Source organism: Coloeus monedula (genome assembly GCF_965178545.1).
Source record: "Coloeus monedula genome assembly, chromosome: 11".
NCBI lineage: Eukaryota > Metazoa > Chordata > Aves > Passeriformes > Corvidae > Coloeus > Coloeus monedula.
Genome location: NC_138791.1, coordinates 1,753,747 through 1,766,913, shown reverse-complemented (window position 1 = coordinate 1,766,913; position 13,167 = coordinate 1,753,747). Strand labels below are relative to the sequence as shown.

At 45.2% G+C, this 13,167-nt stretch overlaps 1 protein-coding gene across 1 annotated transcript; it reads left to right on the top strand.

Moving 5' to 3' along the window:
• Positions 1 to 1,308: 1,308 nt before the first annotated feature.
• Positions 1,309 to 9,789, top strand: LOC309576990 (haloacid dehalogenase-like hydrolase domain-containing 5; the record flags this gene model as incomplete). The annotated part of the gene is made up of 8 exons (XM_082288632.1): positions 1,309 to 1,422; positions 3,375 to 3,584; positions 4,252 to 4,364; positions 5,063 to 5,156; positions 6,300 to 6,333; positions 7,238 to 7,412; positions 8,431 to 8,619; positions 9,393 to 9,789. 8 exons carry the CDS (start codon positions 1,309 to 1,311, stop codon positions 9,787 to 9,789), a joined length of 1,326 nt encoding a protein of 441 aa, XP_082144758.1.
• Positions 9,790 to 13,167: the final 3,378 nt, after the last annotated feature.

Sequence of the window (13,167 nt, the reverse complement as noted above, 5' to 3'; positions counted from 1 at the left end):
AGTCAGGGTGGGGAAGCTGCTGTGACCACAGCCAGGAAACTGATCCTGTTTGTCCTGGAGAATGGAGCAGTGGGCAGGCTCTGCCTTCACTCTGAGTGTGCAGCTGTGCTTGGATGTGTGTGTGGTGTCAGGCTTATGGCTCATACCATCTCTGCAGTGCCTCAGCCCTAAACACATCCAGGTTATAGAACAAGTACTTTATGTATTCTTACATGTAGCTTGTTCTGTCTGCTTCAGCATTCTGCCCTGGGCGTGATCCTGGCTTGAGCACCAAGGGGATAAACTCTCTAATTGTTCCATCTGCTGCATTGATTTGGGCCTGTTTTTGTCTCTTAGAAATGCATTTGTGTGTTTCATTGATGGAAGGCCACCTTCCTTGTTCTGTGCCCTGGTGAGCGCAGTGCCATCGCTGAAGGATCAGTTTCTCCCCGCGGTCAGAGGGGTGGTGAGGAGTATTTGCTGGCAGCACTAGGAAATAAGTGGATTTACCTAATCTGCATTAGCAGATGAGCAAGATAAACAGAGATGGCTTTGCAGAGTATCCATTAACTAATGACATTTTGTGCTGCTTGTCTCACTTTCAAGTCCAACTGCAGGGGAATGCCTTTGCAGTGCAGAGCCAAGGGACTGTGGTGTTTGTGCACGGTAGGCTTTTTCCCAAAAAATGAATCACAGAATGAGTCAGGCTGGAAGGGACCACTGTGGGGCATCTGGTGCCACCTCCCTGCTCCAGCAGGGCCATCCCAGAGTACAGGGCACAGGATTTGTCCAGACAGTTCTGGAATATCTCCAGTGAGGAGAGTCCACACCCTCTCTGGACAATCTGTTCCAGTGCTCAGTCACTGCACAGGGAAGAAGTTCTTCCTCGTGTTCAGGTGGAACTTCCTGGGCATCAGTTCTTGCCTATTCCTCTTGTCCAAGTGGTTGGCACCTCCGAGCAGAGCCTGGTCCATCCTCTTGTCACCCCTCCCAGTGCGGTCCCCTCTCAGGCCGAACATGCCCAGCTCCCTCAGCCTTTCCTCGTAAGAGAGATCCGCTGGCCAGATGAGAACCAGAGAGAATGCTTCTTCTGGTTTGTTATTAAACTAAAAACCAGTTACCTCCTCGGTCGGAACGTTGTGCTGCTCTTGCCGCGGTGCCACCCCCGGTGCGCCGGAGGGGCCGAGCCGCGGGTGCGTGGCGGGGGAGTTCCGAGGGCGCGGAGCCGCTGGCCCGGGGCTGACGTTGGCCCGTGACGCGTGTGACGCTGCCCCGTGAGCTCACGGCCGGCCCGGGCGGGGCGGTTGCCGGCCCCGCACTCCGCTCGCCATGCGCCGGGCGCTGCCGCCGCTCCGTGCCCTGCTCGGGGCCGCCCTCCCGGCGCGGCTCCCGGCGCCCCGGCACAGCTGCGGCCCCGCGGCCGAGCGGAGCGGGCACAGCGCGGTGAGCGGGGCCGGGGCGGGCGGGCCCAGCGAAAGCGAAACGGGCGCGGGGCGCGGCGGAGCGCGGCCGGGCCACCCGCCGGGGCCGGGGATGCCCGGGGGGATCCTCGCTGCCCCGGGACGCCGGGACGGGGTTCCCGGGCGCTGCCGGCCGGAACTGCTGTCCTGGGGCTGCGTGTGCTCCTGGTCTCCCAGAGGGAGCGAGGGAAACTCGTTGCGACCGCTGCCGGCTCCATCCGTCCCCTTGGTTGAGCAGCGCGGCAGAGCACTCCTGTCACCAACAGTTTCTTTGGGGTCAAAAGGGAAAAAGAGCTGTTGACTTCACTATCTCCCTGCTTCATTGCCTCCCTGTTCGTTCCTTAGTGCTTTTTTCCCCCCGTAATACTTTAATTTTCTTCCTGCTAGTGTTACTCAGTGTAAAATTCTCGTTTGTAATCTGTTATCTATACATCTGTTATTTATATGTGGCAAAATTGACGTAAAGGATCGCATCTGCTACACAATTATTCCAATGCCACTGTAGTTTCCGCAATTTCCTATACCAGTTTTCAAAGCCTGGGAAGACTGCTGTCCATGTATTAGCAAGCCTTGAGCAGCATCTCTGCAGCAGCTGGGTTATTTCTGACATAGCATTCCTGAAACGGGTGCGGGCTATGTGCGGACAAGGGCTTCAGGGGCTCTGTTCTTTAAAATAAAAAGGTGATGATTCTACAGAGGAGAGAGGAGAGCGCTTCCGGGGGAGTTCTTGCATGTAAAGCTGAACAAAAACCCCAACGTTATTAAACCGGGCTGTGTAGGGGAGCGGATTTGAGTTTGAGTGCCGTGGGCTCAGAAGCGGCAGCAGCGGGCGGCAGCGTGCCCGGGTGTGCCGGCAGCTGCATCTCCGTGCCCAGCGGTGCCGGTGGCAGTGCCTGTCCCGCTGCTGTCCCCGCTGCAGGAAAACGTGGCGGGTGGGTAATTGATGTGGAACAAAGTGCTGCTGAAGTGGGCAAAGTGCCCTTCTCCTGCACAGGAGACGCGGTGGCTGTGGGTGCGTGCCCTGAGACAGCTCCGGCGGCAAAGGCTGTCCCACCTGCCAGGCTGGATCCTTTCTGTGCCTGTTCCCTCCATCACGCTCACTCTCGGCCCTTAACCCCTTCCTTTTCATCACTGACAGAGGGGAACGTAAGTCCCAAGGTTCCTGGTTTCCGTTTGAGGCTCGGGAGAGAAATGAACTTTCGATGATAGATTTTGTTCCGTACTTTTCCAGCCTGATCCTTAAACAGTTTCATTGCTCAGCAGTCCTCTCTGTGTCTCTGCTGCTTGGCCTTACCACCCAGCTCATCTTTCCTCTCTCTCCTTTCCGGGGCTCACCAGGTCCAGCTCATCACGGCCTCAAAGGCAGGCAAGGCGATCTATTTTAGTAACTCGAGCAGCACCTTTGTCTGCCCTATGTAAAACTAGGACTGAAGCCATGTGCAGGAGCACAGCACATGTAATCACACTGTAATCAAACCTCTCGTGGAACAGAACAGTTCTACTACGTAAACACCTTGAAAGGGACGAACCAAGTACAATACTTGTGTCCAAGACCTGCCTACCACTGAAAGATTTACTTTTGTATATTTTGTTAGTATTCTGTGGGGGTCAAGCCAATCTAAAGCGAGGCTCACTGGCACAGCAGCATGCATTTTGTACCTCTTGGGATCAGTCTAACTTAATTTTTTCCTGTCATTTGAAATATTCTGGTACTATTTGTAGGGCAAAGTAGCGCTCATGAGTCTGTATGCATAAGGCAGAGGGAGTTGTGGTGCTCCCTGTGTCAACATGCACATTAGAACGTGCAGAGTTAAATATCCCTTGCTCTCACTGGAGGTGTCTGTTCTCAGGGGGCCATAGCGGCTGGAAACTCTATTGAACGTGTGTAAGTACAGGCATAACTAATGTACCCTTTGATTTCATCCCTCCTTACAGCTCAGCGTGCTGCCATCCTTTGGATTTCTCTTTGACATTGATGGGGTGCTGGTCCGAGGGAAGACCCCCATTCCTGCTGCCAGAACAGCCTTTCAAAAGCTGGTGAATTCTCAGGGACAGTTCCTGGTGCCCGTGGTCTTTGTCACCAACGCGGGGAACTGCCTGCGCCAGGAAAAAGCTGACCAGTTGTCTCACCTGCTGGGAGTTCCAGTGAGTCCCTTAAATCCTATTTATTTCATTATCGTGTTGAATGTGTCAGATGTATTACCTCCCATTAAATGCTGCTCAGTTAAACAGGTCTGCTTTTCCCTTAAGGCCCCTGACATGCTTTGCTGGAGGTATTAGAAAGTAAAAAGCGCTGCCCAAAGCTAATGGCTTTTCCACTGGTGATGGTACTGATTTTTCCAATAGTAAAGCTAAAGGTATTTCTTTGCAAAGGTGGTGATTCACAGGAGCATCTTTCCAGGATAATAATCTTACTGGTTAATACCTGAACTGTTGAAGGGGTGGGGATATGTAAGCTAAAAGAAGGTGATAATCTGGTACAATTAAATCAGTGCTGCACTTTAGCAAAGGGCCCAAGATTGGAACCAGGGCAGTTCTGATTCTCCTTCCCTCTTTGTTTCCAAACTAATTTGGTGATTTTATAAAACTAAGAAAGAAAGTCTTGTTTGTGTTGGATAGATCTGGAAACTGAAAGGGGTATGATGTATAATTTGTCAGTAAGGTATTTTTTTCTGGCATATTACCGATACATCATTTGCGAAAGGAGAAAATGCTGATTGTTTCATAATTCCTGGAATCTGTTAATTGAATCTGTGTATAAACAACTTCTCTGAAAAATAATAGACTCCTTTTGCTTTTAAATCCCAAACAGATTTCACAAGATCAAGTGATGATGTCCCACAGTCCTCTGCGGATGTTCAAGCGTTATCATGAAAAATGTGTTCTGGTATCTGGACAAGGACCACTTCTTGATATTGCTCAAGAGTATCTTTTAAAAAAAAAATTAAAAAACCAACAACTTTCCGTCAAAGTGTTTGCCTTAATCAGGTTCAGGGGATCCTCTGGATCAAGTGAAAACCAAATATTTCAACCCTACAAATGCAGTAATAAATAGTAATGGTAGTTCTTAATATGGTGTAAAATTTATGTTTTGAATGTGGCTTTATACTAAATGCCCAAAGAACTTGAATTATGTTGGTGTCATGGTGGTATCAAAGTTTCGAACTGTAACTTAATAACCTGTACTTTTGCATGAATTTTGCTCATGCTTCCATTAAGTCCCTTCTGCACTTCTTCCTTTAGTGGGATTTGCATTAAAGTTGGTGTAAATCCTAAGTTGTAAAAAATGAATATGCAACTTTTAAGCATAAGTTCTATTTGAAGTACAAAACTGAGAAAAAGGTATTGGAGGACCATTCCAGTTAATGGTCAAAGTTCATTAGGCTTGGCTAAGAGAGAAGTAGATGAGAAGAGTGAAAATGAAATAGAAGAACCTTGGTCTCTCATTTATCAGCCATGGGATGATCATCCTTTTGTCTCACAGAAGCAAAAGTCTGTCTTTGATGTTGCTTTCATTCCTAAATAATTTGTAAATGGAATGCATTCAGCTGGTTAAAAAGGAATTAGCAGTTTGTAAACCTTTTCCTGTGAGCAGCTGTGTGTCCTTAGCTGGTGTGTGCCAGCCTTGGTTTCTGCCAGCCCATCACCATTGACACCCTGCGGGAGAAACGTCCTCTGCTCGATGCAGTTGACCATGACAGGAGACCCAACATCCTGGTGGGTGTAGATTTTTGTTTTAAACCTCTCTGTTTGCTCATTGCATGACATCTATATCAGGGGTCAATATTTAACTACCAAGCTTATGCTGTTGTTCTTACATTGTATTTTGCCTTTGCTTTTCTGCTTCCTTATTTGTTTTGTCACAGCATTCTCAGTAACAACTCTTTACTCTCAGTAGTAATTCTTTAACCCAGCCTTTGATTTTGTAACCTACTGTTGTGGGAAAACTTACAATCTAATACAGATACCTAATGCAAAATCTGTCTTGGAAAGCTGATTAGCTTCCTCAGAAAGTGTGGGAGATAACACAGGCCTTTCCCTGCAGTATGGGATGGTGTTGGTATTGTTTCTAAGTTGTGAGATTGCTTTGATTGTAAATGCAGGCTTTGAAGATAAATCGTTTTCCCTCAAAGGACTCCCTTTGTTGTTAAAGCACTATTTAAATGTTAACAGTAGGTACAGTGGTTCCAGCTGCATTGTGCAGAATTTAAAGCAGAAGTGAATAGCTGTGTGTACTGTCCAGCCTACAGAGTGCATTTTCCCCACCTGTGATCAGGACACTCTCTGTGGCTCACAGAATCCGTAACTCAGGTGTGTCACCTTTTGCTGGGCTTCTCACCCATGTGGGTGGGGAAGCTCAAGAACCTGTCAAAGTGTTTGTCACCACGGAGAGTAAATGATGAAGTGCAAGCTCTTAATTGTTTACAAACACATTACCCATTATACAGTGCATTCTTCATTAGCAGTGGTAAAGAAACACATCTCAAAAGCTGTTTTTCAAATGTCTTGGTACTGCTGGAGGCCTCTTGCTCCTGTGGAAGAATATACATCCATACTTTTGTACACGAGCAGTTTAAACAAGTGGAGCTCTGAGGCTTGCCAGAGGCAGCTCAGGAGAAGCAGGAGGCTTGTGCAGGTACAGCACAGTCGCTGTCTGCTGTCCCTGTGCCTGAGGTGTCACTTCAGGATGGAAACACAAGTTTCTGAGTGAACTGACATCAGGTGTATACCCACAGAGGGAGTGCATTTCCTGTCCGAGCTGCAGGAGGCAGCTGTGGGAGCTGTGCTTGAATTTATTGTGTTAAAAATAGAAGTAGATGTTCCATCTTATAGAAAATTTTCACTTTTTTCTTATTGCAGTCCCCCTCTGCTGTGGAGCTTCCCAAGATTGAGGGTCAGTTATCTTTATTTAACTTGCAACTTTCCATTAATAAATGAAATGTGTTTATTCTATTTTATAATCATTTTATTTTATAATCTAGAAATTATTTCTAGATTGTTGGGCACTTTAGAAATTTGTCTGAGACAATCCTAAAATTTCCCTGTTAATGACACCTGTCATTAATTTGAAAGCATCGCGTGTTGTAAAGCTGCTTTTTAATGTGTGCAGTTTTCAGCCACGTGCTTTTGAAGTTTCAAGTGTACATGAGGTCTCCTTTTCTTTTTATCTGCCTTTAACAGGCTATGGTTGCCCTCCTTTCATAAATGAGGAATGAACTGATGTTTGTTATTCAGAAATAATTGGTCTTGTTCTTACAAGTAGTCAGGATGGAGTTGTAGTATGAGATGGGTCTTGTTTTCACTCTCGTCTCATCTGAACTACAGGAAAGTAAAAACTGGACCTTAGGATTTAAAAAAAAATCCGTGTCAGATTATTGCTGGAGACCAAAGCAATTTTTAAAAACAACATTCAAATTTTTGTTCTAAGATGAACAAATCAACATCTCTGGTGCAGTATTTAAATACTGTGTGTGAACAGAGAATTCACAAGTTATGGAAGACTTAGAAATACAATCAGAAGTTAATATTGTAACTTCTGGAGAAACTTCACCAGTAAAACAAAATTCCTAAAACTGTAGATTTTGCAGTGGGGTCTTGTTACTTCTGAGGTTTTCTATGAATGGACAGGCATGTGATATCTTAAAACCCTAAATTAAAGTTAGCGTGGCTATTTGGTCAATTCCTGGTTATATTAAATTACTTGTTCAGTCTCTTTAGGCCAAGTTTTAGACCAAGTGTCAGAGATTCAGTGCTCTGTTAACAATTCCACGACTGTTCTGTGCTTGTGGTTGTCACAGCTGTGGTGCTGTTTGGGGAGCCAGTCAGATGGGAAACCAGCCTGCAGCTGATAATAGATGTTCTGCTGACAAGTGGCTATCCTGGAAATCCCTATGAGCAGGAAAACTACCCTCACATTCCTGTGCTTGCCTGTAACATGGACCTGATGTGGGTGGCTGAGGCACAGTCCCCAAGGTAAGTGCTTTATAGCATTCACATAATTGGGATATATCTGGGGCTTCCTCATTTTTCCAGTAGGATTCAGAGCCGACACTTGAATACAAAATGCTTGGTGGAGCTTCACAGCAGGCCTTGGCTGAATGCAACATCTCTAATGCACTTCCAGCTAATGCTGCCGTGTTGCTGGCTGCATTACTGCATCCAGGAAATCAGTTACTCGGGAGAAAAGCTGTTTTAAAGCTCTAAACCCTTTTGTTTCCTCACTCCCAGAACAGTGGGGAAAGAGAGCTTTTTTCCTGAGGGCCTCAGAGCCTCGGTTCAAAGGCAAAAATGAAAAAAATTATCAAGGCCATTGTTTCATTTCATTAGGTCCCTCTTGGGTATTTCTCTTTTCCTGGTAGGGTAAAGGGCTGACCCTGCTGGCTGAAAGCAGTGAGTGCTTTTGAGCTGAGGACAATGCAGTGAGCTCTTCAAGGAACATAAGAAAAAACAAGTAAAACACGCAGAACAAGGTGGCAGGACCTCTTAGAGTGGTTTGGTTTGATTTTGCTTTCAGTAGAAGGTGCTTCTTTAATAGGTTTGTGTCCCCTCCCGTGCCCTCAGTCTGTCATTTGAAGATGTGCTGAAATAGAAACTTGTTACTGTGACTTGATTGCAGCCTCAGTCCTGGGTCAAAGATCTGCTCAGATACCTGTCTTTGGAAGCAAAAGCCATCTCTAATTGGCACATTGGAAAAGATACATGTGGATAGTTCCAGGCTACAGCAAAGCAGCCAGGATATCTCCAGTGAGCAATTCTAAAATTAGATAAATCTGTTGTTCCACCCCAGCAATGTGGGTTTATTGTGGTGTTTGTTGTTCAGCTAATCAGCGCTTAATTTTCAGTGAACCAGCTGCAGAAGTGTTGCATGCTGAGGGCAATTTGATAGTTGCAGGACAGGATTTATTCCTAAAAAATCATGAAATAAAAAAGCCTTGTTTGATGTTTTCAATCCACACTTAATGTAATTTGATTTGGTTGAATACCCGTGTAGGTTTGGGCATGGAACATTCATGGTTTGTTTGGAGAACATTTACAAGAAGATCACTGGCAAAGAGCTGAAGTACGAGGCGTTGATGGGCAAACCCAGCAGGCTGACATACCAGTATGCAGAGCACCTGATCCGGGCCCAGGCCCTGCAGAGGAGCTGGGAGCAGCCCATCCAGACCCTCTATGCTGTGGGGTAAGGTGTGCTGAGCCCCACAGGTACAGCAGGAAATTACTCACAGTGTAAATGCCAGCCAAAAAAAAGCACACAACTCTTCCCAGTTTCTTTCTCCTACCATTAAGAGCATCTAGCTTTCTTGGTGCTATGGTGTATTTTTTATCATGTTTCTAATCTTAAAAATTAATAATGCTTTGCTCTTTTTATGTGTAATTTCTATAGAAGCACAAAAGGTGTTTTATACACAACTAAGATTTCTCCTGATTTTTTATTTATTTATTTCTGTAATAGGCTGTGTAAATCTAACAAAAAGGGTTTGCATGGGTGTTTATTTTGTTAGGTTTAGTGGTGTAACACCAACTGGCTTGGAGCAAAGGACAGTTAGAGAGTGTAGAGCTAGACGAGCTAGACTTTGTCTCTGAGGTTGTTTAGGCTGGTCATATGCCACATCATGGAATCCTTTTCAGAGAAGGAGATAAAGCTGTATTGTATTAAAGACTCTTCCAGGATCTCCAAGATGCTTGGAAATATAATGAGCTCATTCAAAGGCAGCTCATACCTTGATTTTCTCTCCCCTCACCCCAATCTGCAATATGGAGAGCGATTCATTTCTGTCACGTCACGCTTCATGAAAATGGTGCAATAAAATAGCCGTGGGGTTGGATTTCTTCCCATCTGCCTGATTCCACATAAAGCTGGGTGAAGTACAGAACGAACTTGTTAAATGGAAACTGTAAAAATGTCTTTTGACAACTAAAGCTGCAGAGCTGACTGAACTCTGTCGTTCGCAGGGACAATCTCATGACGGATGTCTACGGTGCTAACCTCTACAACCGCTACCTGGAGGAGAGCTCCAGCAAAGGCTCCAAAGCCCGCATCCAGGCCAAGCTTGCTGGTGGCAGAGGTCCTGCCACGCTCCCTCAGGACGATGAGATAGGCCTCAGGTGGGAGAAGGAGCTGGCATCTGCGGCTGCTGCCCACTGCAGGTCTGTCCTGGTCTGTACTGGGGTGTACAACCCCCACACCGAGGTGCCCCTGGACACCAGGGACAGCATAGCTGAGACCGTGTTCCACGGCCACAGGGATTTCAGGTTCGACCCTGGCCTAGTGGAGCCAGACCATATTGTGCCAGATGTGGATGCTGCTGTAGACCTGGTCTTCCAGCTGGAGAACTTTGCACCTAACTGAGGTGACATGGTTCCTTAAGGACCACTCAGTGCTGCGCTTTTCTTCCCCAAAACACACTGTGCTTTACAAGAGTGCCACAAACCTCTGCCTTCTAAATTTTTTTAACCTCTAAATGAATACAATCTTCATTAAGTATGCTTATTAGTAGTACACGTACGCATTACTGTGTTCAAGTATATTAAATATCAATAATGCTTTCTATAGTGCTTCTAAATACGTAATTTCTGGCTTGACTTGCCCTTTATTGTCTTCCTCTTTGTTACATTAGGTATTCTAATAGCAATATTTCATGGCAGCCTATTCATGTACTGGTACTTAAATCCCTCCATGACAGTACCTTCTTTGGTTTGCTGGAACATTTAGCTTTTAGGTGTTGGGGATCTTGAGAATCTGAGATTGTGGTGCTGGGGTCACTCAGTCCATTCCACATGGGCTGGTACAGAGCACAACATGTATTAGTGCTTGGCATTTTGCAAGTACTGCATGCTCTCTTCAACCAGAGTGGAGTTCAATCTGTTCCACTTTGGACTTGCTCTCCTGTAACCTGCTGCTGTCTCTCTCTGTGTCTGTTTTCCCATGTCCCTGGAGTTTTATTGCTGCTCTCTGCTGTGACGTGTGAAGCCTTAACAGAAGTGCCCCTTCTGTGGGGTGGGCAAGGTTGACTTGTTCCCACTGTGCTGGAACTCCGACCACACTGAGCACAGGCCTGGAAGGAGAGCAGCAGACCTGGGTGCCCTCTGTGGCCTTTTGCTCTTTGCCTTTCTATCTGCACTTTTTTTCTTTTTTTTTTAGGAATTTAGAACCTTAGAAAGCTTTAGCAATTTTGTTTCAGGTGTTTCTGTGAGTTGGACTTTACCACTGAATGAATCAGTGACTACTGCTCGGCCAAAAAGTGCCTCATAATTTACTTGAAGCCTCATACCACTGTGGTAGTTAACTGGCCTTTAGTGTAATATATTTCATCTCATGTCAATGTTATGTGTTGTTTGGTTCATGGATTTTATAGATGTTCATTTAAAAAAAAAAAAGTAATTTATTTTATGTTATTTTTGTAAAATATTTCTCAAGTTTTCCTCCCAAAGATGTCTTTGAAAATATTTCTGTGTTAATTTGTTTTAACACAGTGTATGTTGTACTTGTGACATAAGCTTGGAAAACATAACCCAATCAATTGCTTTAAAACCAAAGTCAGCTTACACACAAAGATCAATTCACATTAGGGCTAGTCAGGTTTTTTGGGTTGGGTTTTTTTTAGTTAGTTTGTTTGGGTTTTTTTCAAATTCAAAATTGTACAAACAAAAGCCTGGGTGTTCATTTCTCCCAGGTTCTTGCAGGGCTGGCTGAAAGCATTGACAGACATGGTGGCACGGAGTGAAACGACCTCCTGGCCAAATCCTTCACTGCTCATGATCCCAGCAGCAACCTCTGAGAGCTCACAGCTGCTGTGAAGTCAGATTTTGTTGTTGTGTTTCCTCTGTTTGCAAAGCACTGTAATCCCCTCTCCACTTTCAGGACTGTTGATTCATCTCCTGTAATGTCTCCTAAGCAGCTTTCAACGTGTCTCGCTGGATCCAGTGTAAGGACACTGCTCTCAACAGTTTATTTCCTGTTTCTTCACTGGAAAAGTATTTACAGCAGCACATTCTTGCCTTTTTATTGGTACAATAAACAGATCTACCTATTTCTTTAGCACTTTTCTGTAGTATACCAAGTATTTGCACAGAATGCCAAATCTAAGTAAAGATTGTGATTTTGTAAGGCCAGGATGATTTGAAGTCACGTTGTTTCAGTCCTAAAGCATGTTGCAGCACTCTCTAACTTCACCAGAATCGGTGAAGCAAGGAATAAAAATGTTGGAAGTTGCTGAAGAACAGAAAACGTTCCGTCTGTTTCTCCTTTTTTTTCTCTACAATATGTATGAACACTTCAAAAGGTTCATGAAGGAACTGTGTGTATACCTCTTAAATTCTATCCCTCGTGGAAACATTAACATAAAATGTGTTTATAGCAAAGGAAGACAGCCCCTTTGTCACATCACTAGTAAAAGTCCTCCAAGCCTCAGGGTCTTCCAGATTCTCCAGCTCCATGAACTGAACTGCAGCTTGGAGAGTGGCACTGTGGGCTTGGCAGACCCTCAAAAAGCCAAAATGCTGAAAAAACCAGCAGATGAAGGAATTAAAGGAAGGTAGAAATAGTGACCTGGATAACAGCGCACTGGTAAGAAGGCACTTGCCAAAAGAGGTGGAAATCTCCATCAGTGTAAAAGGGAGAAGCTGGGATTCCAGGAGTTCCTTTGAAACTCAGTGCTGTGCTTGTATGCTCTGTAACTTGAAATGGGTACTAACAGTTGTTAGCATCACAGCAGAGCTCACGTGGTCTGTATTAAAACCTTTTGTCTAGACGAGGATGAATTCTTGGGTGATGAAATAGACCCTGTTTTCAGCATTGACAGAAACAGGCTGCACGTTTAAAGTCTCAGGAAAGAGTGTTTCTGCAGCCACTTGGGGAATAAAACAATTGAGTGCATACTGAAAATAGCACAGGTGGGTTTACTTCATGTAAAGATTGGTTTACTCTGTCTAATTGAGACCACCTGGGACTCAGCTGGTGCCAATTAAAAGTTCTCCTCCTGGCATTGTGTTGGTCTTGTATGCCAAGCTCAGAGTCCAGTGCTGGAATCTCGGCTTGTGCTAAACATGCCTTACAGTTTAACACCCAGCAGGGCTTACACAGGCTCATTTATTCACTTTTTCCTGAAGCAGAAGCAGCACATGTTGTATGGGTGAGAATCTCAGAATCAGATTTTCAATAGACTTGGGATTGGTGTCTTGTTTTATGGAAGTGTATCTGGGAAAACGCTTTCTGCTTGTGTAACAGCTAACTTCCTGCCCATAGATGTGGAGAAAAAATATTCAGTGAACTTTGACTATAAAAATACAGGGGTTTGGGGTTTTTTTTGCAGGTACAAGCTACAGAGTGAAAGGTCAAATGAAAAATGGTTGAAGTGTGTGTAGATCTCTTGTATCCAAACTATTCCTAGAGAATTCAAGGGAGAGCTCCCAGAAATGGAAAGTCACTTCCAAGTGTTCATCCCCTGCACTTATAACAAGCCACTAAAAGGGGGGAAAGTTGGTTTTCCCCCAGACAGATTTAGAAACTCCGGTATAAATGTGCAGAACACGTGAGAAAAGCAAGGTGAGTCCCTCCCAAGAGCAGGCAGGTGTTCATCACAGCACCTGCACTTCCTCCCCCTCACACCAATTCTCTGGAGCACTGCACAGTGCCAGGGCAGCCACAGGGCTTGAGCAGCAAAGGATCTGGCACTAAAGAGACTCAGGGGCACGAAAGAGAATCTGGCACTAAAGAGACTCAGGGGCA